At 40.5% G+C, this 22,064-nt stretch overlaps 2 protein-coding genes across 6 annotated transcripts in view; one reads left to right on the top strand and one right to left on the bottom strand.

Moving 5' to 3' along the window:
* Nucleotides 1-101: 101 nt before the first annotated feature.
* camkk1b (calcium/calmodulin-dependent protein kinase kinase 1, alpha b) overlaps nt 102-22,064 on the top strand; it is a 27,749-nt gene continuing 5,786 nt past the window's right edge. Inside the window, exons 1-17 of one of the 5 annotated variants that reach the window (XM_077494237.1) lie at nt 102-761; nt 865-975; nt 1,650-1,933; nt 2,799-2,846; nt 3,039-3,092; nt 3,322-3,373; nt 3,921-4,042; nt 4,183-4,219; nt 4,326-4,347; nt 4,450-4,538; nt 4,878-5,077; nt 5,143-5,196; nt 5,277-5,350; nt 7,772-7,859; nt 7,950-8,078; nt 8,367-8,470; nt 13,430-15,732. In XM_077494237.1, the coding sequence (XP_077350363.1) occupies nt 1,715-1,933; nt 2,799-2,846; nt 3,039-3,092; nt 3,322-3,373; nt 3,921-4,042; nt 4,183-4,219; nt 4,326-4,347; nt 4,450-4,538; nt 4,878-5,077; nt 5,143-5,196; nt 5,277-5,350; nt 7,772-7,859; nt 7,950-8,078; nt 8,367-8,470; nt 13,430-13,790 (1,653 nt within the window). In that variant the 5' untranslated portion in view covers nt 102-761; nt 865-975; nt 1,650-1,714 and the 3' untranslated portion in view covers nt 13,791-15,732. Of the gene's footprint in view, nt 976-1,649; nt 1,934-2,798; nt 2,847-3,038; nt 3,093-3,321; nt 3,374-3,920; nt 4,043-4,182; nt 4,220-4,325; nt 4,348-4,449; nt 4,539-4,877; nt 5,078-5,142; nt 5,197-5,276; nt 5,351-7,771; nt 7,860-7,949; nt 8,079-8,366; nt 8,471-9,006; nt 9,058-9,656; nt 9,894-13,429; nt 15,733-22,064 lie in introns of those variants that run through there. The other 4 variants (XM_077494241.1, XM_077494240.1, XM_077494239.1 and 1 more) reach the window with 4 other exon arrangements.
* ywhag2 (3-monooxygenase/tryptophan 5-monooxygenase activation protein, gamma polypeptide 2) lies at nt 15,056-21,917 on the bottom strand. The gene is made up of 2 exons (XM_077494250.1): nt 21,504-21,917; nt 15,056-18,929 (listed from the first exon to the last, which is right to left on the bottom strand). The coding sequence occupies exons 1-2, from the start codon at nt 21,588-21,590 to the stop codon at nt 18,273-18,275; spliced, it is 744 nt and encodes a 247-aa protein (XP_077350376.1). The 5' UTR covers nt 21,591-21,917; the 3' UTR covers nt 15,056-18,272.

Genomic DNA, 22,064 nt, shown 5'->3' with positions numbered 1-22,064 from the left:
TTTTTTTTACATGAGAACATTGAGATAAGTCAAAATAAATTAACCTGCATTTTAAGGCTCATTGACATTTCCCTCGAAAGCTGAGTAGATCTCGATCGCGTGACATCATACCGACTTCCGGGAGGCAAACGCTCCCATCGGTTGATCAATGAGGTGCGGAGGCACGAGTCTTGAGGCCAAGACAAGATCAAAATCTTCTTTGTTCTCGCTTGAGTTTAAGCTTATCTTCATGTCTTCCCTTAGTCACGTAAGAGAGTTTTGCAATACGAAAGTTAAGCATGTTAAGCTTCAGGTTGGCTGCCTGTTCAAGTTTTTCAGGAAGGTTCTCTTTTGCACACAATGGCGCAAGGCCGCAATGTTTTTTTCTACAGTACATTAATGGGGGAACTTACCGGTACTACATTTTTGATCAAGTTAAGTGCAAATTGTATTACATTTTCAGGAACATTTATACCTTACACTATATAGGGTTACTCCGGTCTCCTCCCACATTCCAAAGACATGCATGGCAGGTTAATTGGGCGCTCTGAATTGTCCATAGGTGTGTTTGTGAGTGTGGAGGCGTGTTCGTCCCTGTGTGCTCTGCAATTGGCTGGCAACCAGCTCAGGGTGTACCCTGCCTGCTGCCCATAGCCAGCTGAGATAGGCTCCAGCACTCCCCGCACTCTTGTGAGGAGCAAGCGGTTCAAAAAATGGATGGATGGATGGACTATATGGGGTACTACAGTCCCACGTGTTCTGCATTGAGGCGTCCCGTCCTGGTGGGTCATGTTGTGGCATTCGGAAGCGCTCAGCTGCGCTAAATGCAGCCAGGGCTAATCCCGTAAGTAAGACGAGCGTTGACCGCGTCCTCTTCCTGATTAGCGCCAAAGTCCGTCCCGCAGACACACAAGGTGCACCGACACCTCGTCCGCGTTGTCAAGCCCATGAAGGACCCCGACGCGGGACACACGGTGCCCACCCTCGCCTTCCTTGGTGAGTTCACTCCTGCTTTTTGTTTACAAATGCCACGTGGACGGACGTGTTTGTTTTTAGGCGTGTACATATGTTTGTGCGCACGCCGTGCAAAGCCTATTCATTTTTATAGCATCGTTTTAATAAGCATGTTTTATTTTTTTTAGCTGAGTTTTTCACCCACCCACTTGCACAAACTAGTCTTTGCTAGGAAGTGTTTTCCTCCTTGTTGCATAAGAAGATTTGCGGGTAAGCAGTAGCAACCTGCACTGGACACTGTACCAGATAAACACAAAATTGAGTTTCCATTACAATTTCAGAGAAGGGAAAAGAAATTAAAATTTGAAATTTTAGGACAAGTGTAGCTTCAGCGACTTATTTAAAGTCTTTCCAAAGTTTTGACCCTCCCAGTGCAATGTTGAACTGATGGGAAAATTTATTGTTTTAATGAGACAAATTTAATGTGGTAAATGTTACTTCTATGGAAGCATGTTGCATTCACTTGGGGAGAAAAGAACTTACGTTTTTGACTAATTTTGTGTGTTGGGGGGGGGTGGGTGGCGGGGGGGTTAAATAATTTTCTGTTTTATGGATTAACCCCCCCCAAATAAAGAGGTTTCACGATAGGGATTTCAGCCTTCCGCGTATTGTTTGCTTCCGATTTTGAAGCCAATGAAAAGTCTTGTTCCTGTCAGTCAGCCGAGTAGCGATGCGACCCACGTGAGTTCCAGCGCCCCCCCCCCCCCCACCCGAGGCCGTCATGAGTGTGACGAGCGACGACCCCGATGCCGAGCACCACGGCGAGCTGGCCGACATGCTGGCGGCCATGAGCGTCAACGTGGCGTCCGACACCTATCGGCCGGCCGCCACCCGCCGGGCCCGCCTCTCCGACAGGAAGTTGTCTCTGCAGGAGCGCGGCGGACGCTTGGTCAGGCAGCCGACCATCGAGACCAAGAGGGTGTCCATCACTGACACGCAGGTAGGGCGGCGCCAAAACTTCAGCCATGATTTATTTAACCTGATCGTCGACCAGAATTTTCCTTTGTAATGCACTTTCATATTTCCAAGTGTGTTCGAATGTATTTGGAGGCTATATGCTAAAAACTTTTTTTTTTTCCCCCTTTAATGCCACTGGTTATTGACTTGTGCATGCACATATCCAGTGGCATTATGGGAAAAATGCTGAATGGAAATCATGCACTGCAACATAAAAAAATAAAATAAAAGTTATGAATAAACAATGTTTAATTTATGAAATTATTAGTTTAATGGAGGCCAAATGCTAAAAAATAATAATACATTTGTGCATCCGCAAGCATTATGGGGTAAGTTTTTAGCGTTTAGCATCAAGTATGTTCAGGCATGTTTACAAATACATTTAAAAGTATTTGCAAATACATTTGAACATATTTCCAAGTATGTTCAAATGTACGTGTAAGCTAAATGCTAAAAAATGTTTTGTTTTTGTTTTTTTAAATACAAATAAACAATGTTCACTTCATTTTTTTAATGTATTGGTATAAGGTAGGCCAAATGCTACAAAAAAAGCTTATATTTTCATTATGGAAACATTTTTTAGCATTTATCCTACAACGTTATTTGCAACGTGTGTATTACATTCGACCATACGAGCAAAGTTTTCCAACGTAAAAGCAGATGTTTGCAAATGTCAGTCTGCTGTCATGGAGGCTCGTCAGCAATCTGAGAATACTTCCTATTGTGACTTTGACATCTGACAATTTGAAGTTCAGCAAAATTATTGATTAATTGACATGGGCATCGTTTCAAAAGCTGAATGAGTGAAACGACACTTGAAGTCTAGAGTTGTTGCTTTTTGCTTGCAGGACTTTGTGCAGCTCAACCAGTACAAGCTGAAGAAAGAGATTGGAAAGGTACGGAGAAGGACTTTGCCTTTCTTTGTTTGTTGCTGTGCTGAGTGAGCAGGACGGCTTGATGCTTGAAGCACATAAGCCATCAAGCAATCCAAATTCATCCATTTTCCGAACCGTTTAATTTGTGTGCAAATCCAAATGGATTGTAAATATTGCCTGATTATATAATCATCTGCTTTTTACACATTGTAGGGTTCTTACGGTGTGGTCAAACTGGCTTATAATGAAGACTCTGAGCAGTATTATGTAAGTGGATGCTTGTCTACACTTGACTTTTTTTCTTTTGTCTTGACCTATTTTTTATTTTATTTTATTTTTTTTTTTACATGTACTTACGTAGATATTCCATTGTACTTGTATAATGACAATAAAGGCTAATCTAATCAAATCTAATATACAGTACTTGATTATCTATTTTTCTTTTGCATTGTTCTTGTTTGATTTATGTATTTATTTTTTACTACCTTCCATACAGGCCATGAAGGTTGTTTCAAAGAAGAAGCTCATGAAGCAGTTTGGTTTTCTGCGTGAGTCATAAATGTCAAATAAATTATAGATCTGTTGTTTTGTAATCTTGCAAGAATAGTGCCATTTTTCTGCAACAGACCAATTTGAATAGTTGAATTTTTTTTATTAAAAATATTTTGTAAAAATGTAAAAAACTAATAGATTTCTAAAATATTTCAAGTAGTAATATTTTTGCACTCCTGCTGAAAATTGTCACAAAAAATTACGGGTTTTTTTTAAAGAAAATTTTTTACCGGAAAAAATAATAGTTTTATTTACGAATAATTGCATTTTGTTTGCATTTTGATTTTATTTATTTATTTTTTTAGTTTTTGTTTTCTGACAAAAAAGGTTGGATTTTTTTTCAATAGTTGCACATTTTAAACATTAAAATATATTTAAAAAATTAAAAAGGAAAATTTAAAATACTGTATAAGAAAAATACAAATTCAAATAAATTTTTGCTCTTGTAAAAGTTGTTATTGAAAGGTTGTAATTGAAAACAAAATATATATATATATATATATATATATATTCTAAATTTGGCATGTGTTGGGGTCACTTCAGGTCGCGCAACGCCCAGCCAGCACGAGGCCTTCCCCAAATCCTCACTGGCGCTGGAGAAGATCTACCGGGAGATCGCCATCCTCAAGAAGCTGGACCACCCCAACGTGGTCAAGCTGGTGGAGGTGAGTCCCGTCTCATTCCATCCACGCCACGCCACTTGTGACATGCACTGCTGTGTGAGGTTGCTGCATGCTTGTGCGTGTGCACACGTCCAATTTCTCCTGTGTCTTGCAAAACGACTGCTAGGCTACTCTCGTTGCAGGTGCTGGATGATCCCGATGAAGATGGTCTTCACATGGGTACTCACCCACCTTTTCCACTTTCTTTTTTTTTTTTTTTTTTTTTTTTTTTAAAAGCACTGTTTCAACGAGTCATTGTCGTTTATTCTGTTTTTATCCTCCATAGCGTTCGAGCTTATGACCAAAGGGTACGTTTGGCTACTTTTTGACACCCTCGCATAATGTGGCGGTGGCAAGATTGTGAAGTGCTTGATTTTTTTTATTGATTTTTTTTTTTTTTTTTTTTCCAGTCCAGTGATGGAGGTGCCGACGGACGAGCCGCTGATGGAGGAACAAGCTCGCTTTTACTTTCGAGACCTCGTGCTGGGCATGGAGTATCGTATGTTTGTTCACAATCTCATCAATCACACCTCCAATCAATATTTCAGTTCGCATTTGTTTTATTTAACATTTTTTATATTATTATTTTATTTTTATTTATTTTTTTATTTTGAGCTTTTGCTTTTATTAAAATCAGATTTGATTTTGATGAAATGTTTGGTTCTGTTATCCCCATAAAAATATCAATTTCAATAGTCAAATACTAAGAAAGTTACACCATGGGATTTAATTAATTTAATTAGAATTTTGATTGCAACTTTACGATGAGGGTGTATTGAAAGGCGCCGCCATTTGTAAGATTGCGCTTGTGTGCGCGTTTGCATGCGTTGGCCACTAGTGCACTACCACAAAATCATCCACCGGGACATCAAGCCGTCCAACCTGCTGCTGGCCGACGACGGCCACCTCAAGATCGCCGACTTCGGCGTCAGCAACCAGTTCGAGGGGGCCGACGCGCTGCTGTCCGGCACGGCCGGCACGCCGGCCTTCATGGCACCCGAGACCATGGAGGATCACCGGCCGGAATTTAGCGGAAAGGTGACACACCGACAACACCCCTGCCGCTCTCACAAGCCACCGTTCATCGTGTTTGTTGCTTGCAGGCGCTGGACGTATGGGCCATGGGCGTGACGCTCTACTGCTTTGTCTATGGCAAGGTACACGTGATATGTGATGTGAGCGAACGTGCGTTCCTTTCTATATTTGTGTGCATCACCGTGACCGTGTCGTCCGACAGTGTCCTTTCTATGACGACTACGTGGTGTCGCTGTACAACAAGATCAAGAACAAAGCGGTGGAATTTCCACAGACGTAAGTTCCACGCCACTAGATTAAATCAGTACATACCTCAAGATCTTTTCATTTTTTTCTTTGCCAGTTTTGTGAATCGATGGCTTCATTTGAGTAGTAACTTTTTAATTTTGTGGAGGATTTTTTTTTCCAGGTTAATTTGTGCTAGTGTTAATTTTATTTGTTATTTTTAAATTTAGTCTCAGCTTTAGCCCAGTTTCAATCCCGCTTCTTAGTTTTTATCATAGTCAACGTCATCCCGTTTTTATTTAGTCCATTTTTAGTCGACAATAAATCGAGCATTTTAGTCTTTATTTTAGTCCAAGAAACATAATTTTATTCGTCTAGTTTTAGTCAACAAAAATTTATGTTTTAGTCAAGTCTAGCTTTAGTCAGAACAGTCATTTTATCCCGTTTTTTTTGTTTTGTTTTGTTGCTTTTTTGTCAGCAGGTAATGTTGAACATTTCAGTTCTAAAATATTTCACACACGATTTTCTCTCATCTTTTTGATGAAAAACAACTTGACACACAATTACAGTGGCTACTATGACTCCATGCTATGAGCTAGTAAGTTAGTCAGCATTAGTTCGCGGTCACATTAACATTATTGTTGGAACTCTATAGCAGTTGGATTATTGTTACGTTATAACTATAATTTTATTTTTTTAGCCTTTCACCGTGAATCCACCTCCTGTCTGTCCCATGTGTTTGTACATGTTGCACTCGCTAGCTTTAAATTTTAAATGGGTTGCGTCATTGTGTGTCTCATGACAGTGTCACAGTGACAGATTAGTCAAGATTGTACAAAAATCACATCATTTTCGTCTCGTTTTTGTTCATGAACTAAAATGTCCATAGATTTTAGTCCAATTTTTATTAACTGAAGTACATTTTAGTCTTGTCTTCATTAGTCGACGAAAAAGCAGACTCATTTAGTCCCAGTTATTGTTTATTAATAAGGGTTCTAGTCCGGTGAAAAATGTGTGTTGACGAAATTATTTAGTACAGGTCAAGGTTATCATTTTGGAATTCTCATTTTAATTTTTTTTTATTGTGTTTTATGCTTTGTTTTTTAAATCTTGTTTGGATTTTTTATTAGTTTTCATGATGAGTCTGTTAGCTTTTAATTAGTGTTAGTTATTTTTTTTTAAAACAAAAATGCTTAGTTTTAGTGTATTACTTGTGCGGAATATATAATAAACACCATGGTAAAATGAAAAAAAAAAAAGTAACACATTTCTTACCTAGTGCTGCATTTCGGTTGAGTTAAATGAAAAAGCAGGCAAGACGAGCTATTGAAGCTAAAAGTCAAGCATACAAAGAGGAGCGATGTTATTTGAAGGCACTTTTCTATTGGCTGCTGCTAGATGTCCGTCCTAATTCTGTTAATATCAAAATAAATACACTTAAAATCACATTTAAAATTAACCCCAAAGAGTCATGTATAAATTAATTACCGAAGAATAAAACAAAAGACATTTTTGCTATAATTCCAGTTAGTTGGATAAATGTGAGATAAGGTTTCAGTTAGTTTTTTTGAAAAGCATTTTCGTCCATCCATCCATCCATTTTCTTGACCGCTTATTCCTCACAAGGGTCGCGGGGGCTGCTGGCGCCTATCTCAGCTGGCTCTGGGCAGTAGGCGGGGGACACCCTGGACTGGTTGCCAACCAATCGCAGGGCACACGGAGACGAACAACCATCCACACTCACACGCACACCTGGGGACAATTCGGAGCGCCCAATTAACCTGCCATGCATGTCTTTGGAATGTGGGAGGAGACCGGAGTACCCGGAGAAGACCCACGCGGGCACGGGGAGAACATGCAAACTCCACCCAGGAAGGTCCGAGCCTGGACTCGAACCGGAGACCTCAGAACTGGGAAGCGGACGTGCTAACCACTCGACTACCGTGCCGCCAAAGCATTTTCGGTTTTAGTTTATTATTTAGTTAATGAAAATGTTTTTTTGAATTTTAGTTTTCGTTAACTAAAATAATCTTGTTGAAGATAAATAAAAATACACAGTGGATTTGCATTTGTTGCGGCAGCATTTTATTAAACAGCCAACACCCATCCCGCTCACGCGGTTGCCAGTCCGCAGAAGTTATGTACTTGTATGAACTGGTCCGTGGGGGAAAAAAAGGTTCGGCAAAACTGGTTTCGCCGACGCAGTTGCTGGTTTGCTCGCTAGACGCTGCAGCATAACAAGCTTTTTGGCAGGTCAATCAAAATGATAATTTTGCCTCATTAACTGGCATGCCAAACCGGTTATTTCCTGCCTTGTCTTAACATAATATGATGATGATGATGATGATGATGATGATATGATTAGTACAGTAAATGGCGTGCATGTGTTATGCTTGAAAAGTCTGTTAGTGTCACGACTCACAAGTGTCCATCCATGATGCGCTTTGACTTTACGCTTGTCACTTCGCGCAGGCCTGGCACGAGCGAGCAGCTCCAACATCTGATCGGCAGCATGTTGGACAAAAACCCACAAAGCAGAATCACACTCGCAAACATCAAAGTGAGTCGCACGCGCACACTCCACGCCCGCCGCAACACCAGACGCTACTCGCAGGTGTGTGAGGGTTTCTACCGCTGTGTGTGTTCCCAGCTGCACCCGTGGGTGACGGAGTGCGACGCCAACCCGCTCCCCCTGGAGGAGGATCACTGCACGGCGGTGGAGGTGACGGACGAGGAGGTGGAGAAGAGCGTCACGCTGGTCTCCAGCCTCTCGGCCGTGGTGAGTCCGCCATGACAACGCACTTCCTGGTTCAAGAAAGTTCAGATGACAGCGTGTTCTCATCAGTCTGCACTTTTAGTTTAAAGATATTTTTTAATGTCAAAGAACCAAATTGATTTTGAGGATGTCTGGTTCAAGATAAGAAAATTCAAATGACCACGTGTTCTCATCGTATACCTCTGACTTTGAGTATCAGGATAATTGTTTTATATCCAAACAAGAACCTTTCATATTTGAAGGCCGACTGCTTTTTCGGCACTCTGATCCCCGACTCACTCTGACCCTCAGATCCTGGTGAAGTCCATGCTACGGAAGCGCTCGTTCAGCAACCCCTTCGAGTGTCAGGCCAGACGGGCAGAGAGGTCCATGTCTGCCCCCGGTGGGCTTCTCCTGTAAGTGCAATCTGGCAACTCCAAAACGATTGAAGTTTGGAGACAAATTAATGTAAGTGGTCTGTTCTCTTCTGCGCTCGAGCAGCCACAGTTTTCCTCAAAGTTTTATTCAAGAAATAATCACTTTGAATTGTCTGTCTTACTGAATTACTGTCTTTGAAGATATCTCATTCAAGAATTTTGAAGAAAATTATTGTGAAAAGTGTGAGGAGAACAGGTTCTCGAGCAGTCCCATTTTGTCAAAGGCTCTTTTGTCAGCCTTTTGGGGATAATGAATTGTTCGATTAAAAAAATCAACCGGGCTGATTTTCAGGATTTCTGATTGAAGATGTTTGCGATAACTGGCATTTTCTAGTCGCCACTCGAGCAGTTCATCTCTGATTTGTAGTTGCAAAAATTATTCCCTGTTATGGAAATGAATGCAATGGAATGTTTTTCAAGCATCAAATGAAGTAGATGATTTAAAAAACAATTTTTTGGAAGAATAGTCAAACTCGGCCTGGAAGTGAAGACAGTGACAGGTGTGTTTCTTGCAGTGGTTCTTGGGGTCTTTTGGGGTCTTCGGTTCAGCTGCATCCGTCTTTGAGGTAATCATTTTAACCCTGACCTGTCCCCATTTTGTCTTTAGCTGAAACTTTTCTTGTCCCCAAATTTCCTTTTCCTCACCATCCTCAGCTTCCCCAAATTCTCATCCACAATTTCTCATCCTCCTTCCTTGCTTTTTCATCACCAAATCCAATGCCAAAATTTCAACCTCATCCCAAGTTTCTCATTTTTGGGAGTCATGTCTTTTGGTCGTCACCAGCTTTGTAGCGTTCTGCCTAATATTTCCTCATTCCTGTTTTTTTTTTTTTTCATCCCCAAATTGTCCTCCCCATTCATAACTTTCTCTCACCATCTCCAAGAACTACTTGGAGGGTTTTCCCCGTCCCCTCAGCCCCACCGGCCCCCATGCACATCACTATTCTCATCCCGAACTTCTCATCTTTTGCCCCGAAGTCCGCCTCCCGCTCATTGAAAAATTTTCCAGCGTTTTGTCTCATCATCCCCAACTTCATAATTTTCATTCCAAACTTTTTGTCATCATCCCCAGTTTTTCACGTTGTCTCATTGTCATCATCAAATTCTTCTTCTCCCCCCTTCACCTTCTTGTCATCTTTTGTGACCAAATCTGAAATCCCGTCAGGAAGACTAGCGGCGAAGGCAGCCGCGAGGGCGAGCTGGAGGACTTGTACGAAGACGAGGCGTTCACTGAGTGCACGGACACTGGCCAGACCTGAGGCCGCTCTTGTTTTTTGTGGTGTTGCCATGGTTACGTATGTAGCGCAGAAGATTAGCCCCGCGGGACACACGCTAACGTTAGATTGTACTGCATTGTTGTTCACTTGAGGTTACAAAAAAAAAAAAAAAAAAAAAAAAAAAAAAAAAGCTCTGTAAAGAGTGATTGTTTACATTTTTCAATGAGAATAAAAAAATGTCAGACAGGTGGTGCTGTTTTGTGTCTAGTCTTGATCACTAGATGGCGCTGTGGCCCCTCCACAGCAAATCATTTGTACCCAAAGAGCAAGTGCTAGTGAAGACAATTCATGTGTACTAATAGACAAATAAAACAGATGATGGTTGTAATAAAGAGTTTGAAAACAAAATCAATAATATAATAGTATGATCAACTTTGTCAATTTAAATTTGCAGTTTCAATGAGAAATACCAGAGTGCTTGCTCAAAAAAAAAAAAAAAATTCTCTGTAGTTAAATTGAGTCAATTGGATACCTCTTTTATTTCTTGACTTTGTTTTGTTTCCTCAAAATGTTGAACAGCAGCATATTTTGGAGTCTCACGCTCTATTGGAAGGCATATGAGATTTACTTATTAGGCATTTTATTTTAGAAGAGAGGAAAGGAATTGGAAGTTGTTACACTTTTTTTTATTTGTAAAAAATAAATAAATAAAATAAAATAAAAAAGTAGGCCGGTAAATAAAAAGTGAGAGACACGTGAATTACTTTCCTTGTGCCCATTATGCATTTGGTAATGATCTAAGAAGCTATTGCTTGCGTATTGCTTGCATTCGAGCAAAAAAAAACAAAAAAAAAAACATTTCAAGTTCTAATCAAGGTTGAGTTAACGAAAACTGAATTTGGAAAAAACAAATTCTATTACTATTACTGTGCATCCATACAGAAGAAAATAATTTTAAAAAATTCAAGTTCACCTTACTTTATTACACAATGCTTAGTGACTTATTTTGCACTTGAAAAAATACATATATTAAAAAAAAAAGTACAACTGATACTAAAACCAAAAAAACTTAACTAAAACAAACCACTTTTTGAAAAATAAACATAATCCAAACTAACCAACTGAATTTAAACACCAACAGTCAAAATGAAATAATAAAAAAATAATAGTAATAATAATGATGAAAAATGCCAAACTATTATGAGCGTGTTTCTAATGTGAAAAATTTCACTTAAGTCGCACTAAATTGTTGACAACCAATGGAAGTAAATCCTTCCGGTTCTGGTACCTGGCGGAGCCCAATGTGGTCATGTGTATCTTCTTTTTCCAACCCTAAAAAAACACTTGCTCTTTATTCCAATTAAAGGAATTTAATGAATATTTCTACATTTTTAACACAAGTACAGTATAGATAAATTTGCTCAAGTTCTGAGTAGGAGTGCTTGTGTGCGTGAGCGTGTGTATATACAACTCTTTTCTCTGTCAAAACCACACTTGTGCGTTCTAAAGGCATTCGGTGATAAATTGTTACAATCGCCCCAAATATAATAATTGATTGCTATGTACTGCATTTATGCTTAATGAGCTGCTCAGGTTGACTACGTGGATGATTGTGTTGTCTGTACTCTTCATACAAGTACTCGACTGTCTTTGTTGTATACTGTCCATGATGCTCTGGTGTCTTTATTGTGTTCGGATGCTGCACTTGTGTGTGGAGCCGAGAGGGAACCTTTCTGTGGAAACAGTTGCCATGCAACAGCACACACACACACAAAAAAAGAAATACCTCGCCGGTAGTACGTGCTGGCAATTTTGCTGTGCAGCTCCTCTTTTTTTTTTTTTTTTTAATTTATTTATTTTATTTATTTATTTATTTACTTTAGTGGTTGGGGAGGGGAGGGTCATTTCCCCACGAGCACACACACTCACAAACAGCTCACTCGCTTTTCCATATACTGTACTGTATTTTTCATAAATACACCCACCCACATTGGCCCTCTTCTGCTTTCATTGAGTTTGGACTGACACACGCTCCAACATTGGTTTTGTTTGGCATCTACACGTTTTGCAACTGTGGGGAATCCGCCCTTGCGGCCACTTGCAAAACATACCAGTCACTAGTAATAACAGCAGGCAACTATTCAAAAGATGGTTACTTGGATATGCAGTCTTGAGGCGTGTCGAGGTTGCGCATCAGCTACGACAGTCAACGTCCATTTAAAAGCTGCCTTTAGTGTGCGCCAATCTGGATGGCAACCTTGTGCATCAGTCACTCCGGTAGGCAGCGATTCAAAACAAAGAAAACAGCATTGGAGTTGTTGTCATTGAAGTGGCTGATGTTCACATTTGCAGCTTTTGTCGTCAAGAAGGTTGGCAAAACCCTCAAAAGTCTCCAAAATCTCCAGCATTTGCCGATTTGACCGTTTTCATTTGGCACGACGACAAGCAAATGAAGCGTCGCTGTCACGTCTGCCCAGTAGCAGCTTGCACTCGACCAAACTCACAAAATTCAAGTTTCATACTTTGACAAATAATGTTAAGACTACAATTTAAATGCTGTCTTCTAATGAATTGATTTGACATCACCATAAAACGGATTTTTTTTCCTCATCAGCTGCAGGAGTTGTCCCCTGTTTCATCCTGATTTTTTAATTCAATTATGACTATAATATAGTGACTTCAAAAATGAATGGAAAATAGTTTTGCTCAAGGGCCACTCAAGCATGAGAAACCTTTGAGGGAATCCAACCTGCAGCCCAGCAGGCCCGCTACGTCTCCCCCAAACGCGGCGCCACCCAGTGAGAACACTTTGCTCTCTTGTGCCGCTGCCACCACTGCTTTGTATAAATAATACAGAGCATAAAAAGGGAGTGTGAATAATTGATGCGGCCGAGGTCTTTGTGCCGTTCGCGTCACGCTGCCGCATTGACGCCATAAAAACCAAAGACGACCAAGAAAAAAAAAACATTTAGCTGTCAGAAGGATGACTGGTTTACTTCCTGTATGGGCATGTTATTTATAGACATTAGACAAGTCATCCTTTTTATTTTCTTTTTTACTCCTTTCCCACCATCCCTCTGATTTCCCACAGATATTTTTGGAGTTTTTCTTCTCTGATTTCCTTTCAAGTGTGCAGAAAGTCTTTATCTTGTCTTCTTTCTGCCTCAAGCTAGCTAGCCTTCGCACATACTAGAACAGTCGATGGTAACGTTAGCACTTGGGTAGCACTGTTTGTACGACAGTTATGTGCAAGAGTTCAGTCGTACAACAGTTACCCACAATTCCACATTCAATTTGGAAGCCATCTGCCTTGGCTCTAAGATGGCTAATTAGTGACGATAGCTAGCATCCATCTATATTGATAGCTAGCTAGCATCTGTAGCTGTCTGTCTGTGCCCCTTTCCTAGGACACTAATCTGATTCTATGCGACATGTAGAGGATCTGATTTTTTTTTTTTTTTTTTTAACTCATGTGAACAGTTGATTCAGATTTTTTGTCAAATCCAACCCAGGCCTCTTTCATATGTGGCAATAAGTCGAAGATTCTCTCAAAAACAATTTCCTACAGATTTTGTGCTGTAAGCTTCCAAATTGGCAAATGGAACGTGGAGATCTTCCTTCACGTGCTCCCAAAGGATGTCACCCAAATGGCGTACTCGAGTGTGAAAAACGCAGCCTGGTGCTGAAGCCTGAACCATTTTTTTCCCTCCGTTCCTTACAGGATGCAAAAGGTGTCAGCTCAGTGCAGCAGCAGGAGCAGTGAGGGTCCTTTTTATAGCCCTAGCAACAGCCAGCTGATTGGCCCCCGCGCCTGCCAAGCCTCTCGGCTATTGGCTGATGAGACGGAGCGCTCCAAGTGCAGAATTTCATCTGGTGAGAATGTTCGGTGCTGCAAGAGAGGCTGCAGTGAAACAGAAGGTAAGAAGAGAGCGAGAGGGAGGAGGAGGGGAGCTATCAGTGTGAAGCTACAAAAAACACGTCTCCCACAAACACACCATTTGCTTGCAAAATCGATCTCATTCTATACTTCTAGATACTATATACAATATTGTGACTTTTTTATTTATTTTTTTATTTTTTAAGGTTGATTTTAGAAGCTTCAGTACTTCGGAACAAATTAATGGCAACCAAAACTTAATGAGCTGAGTAATATTTCTAAATATTTTCGGTGGGAGAACAAATATGAGCTTCAAAAACAGTTGTTGCTGTTGTACCTAAGTCTGGTAGATGTTTTCAAACTATTAAAACAAATTGTGAAAAAAGAAGGCATTTTCTCGCTAACGCTAATATTAAAAACAAGGCTAACAAAAACGCACTGTGCACCAATGGCAAGCTTTCAAAATGTCAAAACAAATCAATCAAGAAGGTGAAGTGAATTTCTCGCTAACGCGTAAAACAATGGTAACAAGTATTGTTGTCGATCGGGAATTTTCAGACCGTAAAAACAAATCGAGAACGCATTTTGTCAAACAATAGTGCCGTTGTTTCAAATTCTGTAGCATCCTTTCAAACGGTCAAACAAATCAAGAAGTGTAAGGCATTTTCTTATTCCTGCTGATGCTCACACGCAAAAAAAAAAGTACTGTTGGTGCCAAAAGCGAGTTTTCAATTTGTCAAAACCAATCAGGAAGGAATTTTCAAGTAGTCGACGTTAGCTCAGGTGTTGTTGCTCACTGCAACATGTTTACATTAAGGCGACAGCATTGGCGTCCAAGTGCCAAACGTCCATTAGTGAATTCCTTTGCGTTGTTGAAGCCGATCGGAAGAATGTTCCCAAATTTAAACAAAGCCCAAATGCAATCATGGCAAAAAAAAAAAAAAACACAACGAAAACATACACTGAAAGAAGTGGGCGGGACTCGAGGAGGAAAGACGTCGTGCTGTCAGGTTCTGCAACGTCATGCAATGTAGCATAACGTCGTTGAAAGTGATTTTGAGCGAAATGAAGCCAGTGGAGGTTATTTGTGGTGCGATGAAACGTCTCGTGTGGCAGCCTGGGGGGGGACGGCAACTTTCTCCACTAAAAATAAACGCGGGCAGCTGTGGAATAATGTGGAGTCACAGCGGTGACATCATTTAAGCATTTTAAAGGCATTGTTGTTGAGGTAATTTACACATTTTTAAAATTAGTGTTTTTCATTGTTTTGTTTTTTTTAAAGTTTGTCAAATTGTAAAATAACTATTGAGAAGATACTTAAATTTCAATAATGATCATAATTATGAATTATTACTTAATTAAAATGACATTTCAGTGACAGGGTAGTGTGTATTTAAAAAAAAAAAAAAAAAAATCTTGGCCATATGCAAATGAGGCTATAAATACAAATGTACAACCACACAATGAAAATGGTGCTTTGATCATTCAGTCATCTTTTTTTATTCTTCTTTAGATCATCAGAGCTAATATTTTTGTTTCTTGTGCAACTGCTACATCATGACTCACATTCAAGATGTTTTGTTGTCGTTGTTGTTGTTACTCGGAAAAACAGCGAAAGAAAGAAAGAAGGTAGAAAAACAAATCAATCCAATGTGGTCCAAACACGTTCGTCAAGGCGCAGAAATAATCCATAAATAATAAAGGTAGTTCAATACCGCCGTGTCATTTTTTTTTTTTTGGCGACATTTATTGTGAGCACTGGTGAGGTTCTAGCATCCTTTTTTTTTTTTTTTTTTTTTTTTTTTAATACAAATTAAATACACATATTGCATGTCACTAAAGCAACGCCCAGTACAACTTTTTTTTTCACCCCATGTTCACCAGTTGGAAAAAAAAAATTAAAATAATAATAAATTAGACAGAAGGCTGCATTTTTTTTTTCTCAGTCATATGAATACTTAACATCCACAGTATACAGTAAGTGAATCAAGTCAAGCTACTGTATAGAAATACATCAACAGCATGCACAATATTGAATGTTATCATTATTATTATGCTTTTTCATCATCATCGTACACTGAACAGTATAGTAGTAGTAGGCAAGTGCATTTCATGAAATAAATCACAAAGCTGCTTCATTGTAACAATTTTTTTTTTTTTTTTTTTTTTTTTTTTTTTTATCACTTGTGCAAAAAGAATTACTGACTGGCGTGTGATATTTTATTTTTTCGTTGAGTAAAAGAACGAGGTTTGGCGCGATTCCTGGGTTCAGACTACTTCCTGAAATTGGCCGTATCCGAGCACGAATGAAAGAGGTTTCTCTCTACTTTTATATTAGTAAATGAATGAATGACATTTGTGAATTCTCCTACATTTGGACGACTTTGTGGAAGGCACCACCAGTCTTTTGATGCAAAATAATTTGATGTTTTTCCACACATTTGGATTGTGACTAGTTCCTAGAACTGACCATTGAAGAAAAATGAATCAGGTTTGTCATCCTTCCAGGTTGGGACTACTTCCTTGAGCTTACCAGTGTGTGTTTTATTTATGTATTTATTTTAAAACAAGACTGGAATTGACTAATAAGGACAGCTTTCCTAGGTTAGGACTACTTTCTGAAACTCACTAATGTTGTGACAATAATACTTTTTTTTTTTCTAAATATGGTATACTCATTTTAATCCCTTAAGTAGACATTCAACATTGGGTTTGTCACAATTTCTTGGTGAGTACTACTACCTGGAACAAGGACTTAAAAAAATGTCTATTTTGGTGCAATTCAGAACACGTAATATGGCCCATTACTTGTCTTTGGGCAACGACTACTTCCTGTCTCCAAGCAGTGCAAAGTGAGGTTGAGTGCCACTTGGGGGTTGCAACTATTTCCTGGAACCGAGCAGTGTCGAGACGCACAAACAACTCATAGGATTGAAAGAAAACACATCAAATGTGAGCAGCATGCCTGGACGGTCCAGTTCTGAGTGTGGCATCGCCGTTTCCGCCCGACGACGCGATCTGATTGGCTGACAAGTATCGTGAATTGGCGTAAAGGAAATCAACAAGATAGAGGCCCGTTCGACCGCATATATAATTCTCTCTCTTGCTATATATTTATACTTGTATATTTCTATATCGGCCTTTTCATAATGTTTGTAAACAATAGGTGCCAAGTTACTTCCAGGTGGCAGAAGGCGAGTGCCTTTGGAAGCCATTTTGTCACAAGTGCAGAATGTATTTGTTCGTTTGGTTGGGTTGTCCGTGAGAGACCGAAGCAATCTGCGTCAAAAAAGCAAGTCGTTCGCTGCCGTTCGTCTGAAAAGTCCCCGCGATCATCACGTGAACTAGCTGACGTTTCACCACCCCGTCGGCCATTTGGCCGCTTTTTCTTTTTTGGCTCGACTTGCGGAGGCTTTGTTTACTATACAAGGATGTTTGAGCTTTTGCCACCCGGAAGTTGGTCATGCTGACAAGGTCTTTTCTTTTATATATATATATATGCTGCATTCGAGGATGGTTGGAAGTCGGTTTTATCCGAGTTGGTTTTTCCCAGTTCTGACCTGAAAACGTTCGTGAAAGTAAACAACCAAAATGGCGGTTAGTGATAAATTATTATTTTTTTTAAACAAATTTTAACCTCCTGCAAACTTGCCTTCTTGCAATTTTGCTTCATTTATTGTTTTTATCTTATTTCATAAGCATTTCATACAGTTCAGTAGTTCACGATATAATTTCATGCAGGGAGATGGCAACATACTGTCACCCTCGTGTTACTTGAAGTTATGTCGAACATTTATGAATGAAGAAAGCTATCTAGTTTTATACTCGAGTAAATTGTGTTTTTCAAAGGGGTTGACATTGTAGAGTAACGTCACATTGTAATCCGTCTGAATGCTGCATTCAAGGATGGTCGGAAGTCGGATATATCCGAGATGGTTGTTCCTAGTTCCGACCTGAAAACGTTTGAGGTGAAAGTAAACAACCAAAATGGCGGATCGTGGTAAATTGTTGTTTTATTTTAGTTCTCAAAACTCATTTTGACCGACAGCAAACTTACCTGCTTGGAATTTTGCTTCATTTATTGTTATTAACTTGTGTCATAACCATTCCATACAGTTCAGTAGTTGACCATATAATTTCATGCAGGGAGATAGCGGCAATACTGTCACGTAAGTTGCGTTACGTGGAGTTATGTCGAATATTTATGAATGAAGAAAGCTATCTAGTTTTATACTCGATTAAATTGTGTTTTAGCATTCTGTGTTTCCGAAGGGGTCGCCATTGTAGAGTGACGTCATTTGTAGTCAGTCCTTTTTTTTCGACTTCGCAAGTGGAATTTCTGAGTTCCCGTACACTTCCTGGTTTGAACTCGGAAAAGTCTGACTTTCGACCATCCTCGAATGCAGCAGAAGTCGGGGTACTTTTTTTTTTTTTTTCTTCCAACTTCGCAAGTAGGATTTCCGAGTTCAAGGGGGGCGTTCTCGTACACACTTCCTGGTTTGAAGTCGGAAAAGTCCGACATCCTCGAATGCAGCGTAACGCTCACCTCTGCTCTTTTCCGGAAACACGTGGAAAAATAAACAAGGGCTGCTTGCGGCGAGCGGGGGGGTCGTCAAAAAAGCGGCTGCCAAAGTCCACCGGCCTTTTTGATCTCCTTTTTTGGTGGTCTTGGCCTTCTTTGCGGCGTTCAGTTGTTACCCTCCCCGCCCTCGTCGTCCTGCTGGTCGCTGGTCCACAGAGTCAAGTTGTCGCGCAGCAGCTGCATGATGAGCGTGGAGTCTTTGTACGAGTCCTCGTTGAGGGTGTCCAGCTCGGCGATGGCGTCGTCGAAGGCCGTCTTGGCCAGATGGCAGGCCTGCTCGGGCGCGTTCTGGATCTCGTAGTAGAAGACGGAGTAGTTGAGGGCCAGGCCCAGCCGGATGGGGTGTGTGGGCTGCATGTGCTCCTTGCTGATCTCGTGCGCCTCGTTGTACGCCTTCTCCGACGACTCCACCACGGCGGCGCGCTTCTCGCCCGTGGCCACCTCGGCCAGGTAGCGGTAGTAGTCGCCTTTCATCTTCAGGTAGAAGACTTTGCTCTCGTGCTGCGTCTCGCCGCAGTTCTTGATCAGGAAGTTGTCCAGCAGGTTGAGCACGTCCTGGCACACGGCCTCCAGCTCCTTCTCGATCTTCTCGCGGTAGGCGCGCACCATCTCGATCTTCTTCTCGTTGCCGTCGGCCGACGTCTTCTGCTCGATGCTGGAGATGACGCGCCACGACGAGCGCCGGGCGCCCACCACGTTCTTGTAGGCCACCGACAGCAGGTTGCGCTCTTCGTTGGACAGAGCCTCGTTCAGCTCCGTCACCTGAGGCGGACATATCATCGGCATTTACGGCGTTAGCGGGGGGAGGACATCGCCGAGGTCGCGTCACGGCAACTCAGTCTCGCTAAAGACTTTATTTTGTGATTCTTCTGGTTGTCTCCAAAGACCTTCCGCCTCTCATCTGAGCAAGCTTCGCGTCTTTTGCATCCCAGATTCTTAGTTTTAGTTAGTTTCAGCATTGGTTTTATTTTTAGATTAAAAAAAAATGTGTATTACTTGTGCGCAATATTCAAAAAACACCATTGGCTGCTTCGAGATGATGTCACTTCTGTGTGACATATTTTCAATCGTCCTTATTCCGGTTAATATCAAAATAAATCTACTTAAAATCACATTTAAAATAATCTGCAAAGGCTCATGCATTAAATTACCAAAGACAAAAATGAAGGACATTTTTGCTATAATTATTATAGTTAGTTTTAGTTTTGTAAACACAAAATGTAGTTTTAGTTACGTTTTCGTTTTTTAAAAGGCATTTTCGTTTTTATTTTATTTCATTAACAAAATTGTTTTTTTTTTTTTTTTTAGTTTTAGTTTTTTCTTTAGTTTTAGTTAACTAAAATAACCTTGGCCATCACCAGTCTTGAAGCCAAGTTCTCCAGCAGAGAAACCTCCCGTGATCACGTGATCTCGCAAAAACAGTCGCTTCCGTAGGGCTGCTCGGTTATAGAAAAAAAAAAATAATCACAATTATTTTGGCAATAATCACGATTATTCAAAAGATTTTTTTTTGGTTCATAACAAAAAAAATGTTTAAGGATTTAAAAATATTAAGACCATTTTTTTTTTTTTTTTTTTATGAAACACTAATGTAAGTTCCTTTTGAACCAAACAGAATTTCTAATAGGTGGATTGGCTGGCAACCAGTTCAGGGTGTACCCCGCCTACTGCCCATAGCCAGCTGGGATAGGCTCCAGCACCCCCCCTTGTGTGGAGCAAGCGTTTCAGAAAATGGATGGATGGACAGAATTTATAATAAATGTATTTATTTATTTATGTTGGCAAAAACTTGACGTTTTTGTTGAAGAGTGCAGCATGTGCACTGTGCAGTAGAATGATTTGTTGGTACAAAACAAGAAAAATGTTTAAACATAAAAAGACAAATTAAAAAATATTAAGACATAAAAAAAAAATTGAAACACTGTAATTATGCAAGTTCCTTTTGGACCAAACAAGATGTGTTAAATGAGTCCATTTAAAATAGAAAATATGCAAATATATCAATTTAAACAACTCAAAATTAGTATTAATAATCTTCTATTTCTTCTTCTATGTCGAGAATGTCTTGATTGGTTGTTAGGGTGGGTGGGAGGGGCCGTCTGCAAATGACTGAAAAGTTGCCATGAGCACTGCGGGCAGCTGCACTGTAAGCGAGAACCCTCCGTGCACGCTCCCTGACCTTACACAACTTCTCAACTGTGCAATGACATCATTTGTTAACCCTTTAGATAGCCAGCCACACTGACTCCAAATTGGTCGCCTTTTCAAAACACTGCTGGAAAATATTTCTTCCATTTTAAATGAGACATTTTTGAGGGGTTTAGCATGAAGGCCCCTGCGTATTTTAACATCAATATATCAATTTCTTTATGTTATTACTCAAAAAGTCACATTTTATGACTTGCCTTATTTGATATCAATAAATGTTCAACTTTGGCATTATTTCATGACTTCAAATGGCTGAAATGTGAGGGTGTCCGGCGGCACCGCTGGCGAGGGATTCCCTTCGATTAGGGAGTTTGACAGCACACGCAACCACACAACTTGTAGTTAGGTATTATTGCACATTTTCAACACCCTTATTTCATTTTCTTGATCATTCAATCAAATCCTGCGCCTGTAATCCGTTTTCACTGTTGCTAACATGACACAGCAGTTTTTACTGTACACACCGGAAGCTAATGTGATCATATCATATTGGCTACACTGCAATATGACAAAAGAATATTCCAGAAGGCTTCTTCTTCTACTACTACTGCCTCCTACGTCTGCGTGGAGCCAAAGAGCGCACACACACACCCTCTCCCTCCAATGTCACTAATTTGCATAAGAGCCATTATCTAAAACAGTGTTGGAATATCATTTATATTATCATTATTCTAAGACAAAATGAGAGGGAATGGTGAGGAGAGAGAGGGAGTGTAGCAGGAGCAACCTCACATGCCCCCAGTGAGTCGTCACTTTTTGGGGGGTGGAACCCCATTATAGGAACGAAATTATTATTATTATTATTATTATTATTATTTTATTTTTATTTTTTATTTTTTTTTTATTTTTTTTTTTTAAGGTAAGAATAAGAAAAGGAAAGCCAGCGTGACGCAGGCCTGCTTGTGGTCGAAAGGCACCGCCCAAAAGGAGCCGGCGCATCACAAGAAGCCACAAAATTCTGATCATAACGCAAAAATCGCACAAGATGACCACACAAAGGGAGCGGCTTTTACGTCATGTCAGCTTGTTAAAACAAAAAATCTATTTCCAAATCAAATATTTGACGGCCTGCGCGCATCGTCAGCGACTGTTGGGATGATGACATAATAATGAATGAAAGGCACTCACCGATTTCATGGCGGCCGCCATGTCGTCATACCTCTCAGCCTGCTCGGCCAGCCTGGCTTTCTGCACCAGCTGCTCGCGGTCGACCATCTTTGGACAAATGCGCAGACTTTAGTGATGACGGTATTTTATTTATTTTTATTTTTTTTGCCTTAATTCGGATTTTTGGAGGTGCTGCTCTTTTTTTGGGGGGGAGGGGAGGAGAGGGTTGTTAAGGCACGGCGCCGCTCGCCTGAAGATTGTTGGGCGTTGTTTTCAAGATTTTGTTGTCTGCTAGTTTATTTGTTTTTCCTTCTAAGTTAAATTCGCAATGCGGTGAAAATCCGACGGCAAGTGAATGCTGCAGCTGCTGTCTGCTCGTCTCTCCCCTCTCTCTCTCTCCCTCTCTCTCGCTCACCCTCGCTTGCGTCATCCCCCAGCACCAAAGTGGTTGTCCGTGCCAATGATGTAATAGTAGTGGCAGCCCGGGCGCAAGGCTTTGTGGGTAATGTGGTTCAAACGTTCAACTTATTAGGTAGGCGCAGTGGGTAGGCGCTTGCGGAAGCGTGGTATTGTGGGTAATGA

This window comes from Festucalex cinctus, chromosome 13 (genome assembly GCF_051991245.1).
Source record: "Festucalex cinctus isolate MCC-2025b chromosome 13, RoL_Fcin_1.0, whole genome shotgun sequence".
NCBI classification, from domain to species: Eukaryota; Metazoa; Chordata; class Actinopteri; order Syngnathiformes; family Syngnathidae; genus Festucalex; species Festucalex cinctus.
The sequence above is the reverse complement of the archived record's forward strand: the minus strand, read 5'-3'. Positions and strand labels throughout refer to the sequence as shown.

What these genes read in the sequence shown, in the direction of transcription:
- ywhag2 (XM_077494250.1), bottom strand. Translation starts at nt 21,590, where the DNA reads ATGGTCGACCGCGAGCAGCTGGTGCAGAAAGCCAGGCTGGCCGAGCAG. An exon ending in TGGCGGCCGCCATGAAATCG is followed by an intron (nt 18,930 to 21,503) that starts GTGAGTGCCTTT and finishes TGTCCGCCTCAG; the next exon opens with GTGACGGAGCTGAACGAGGC.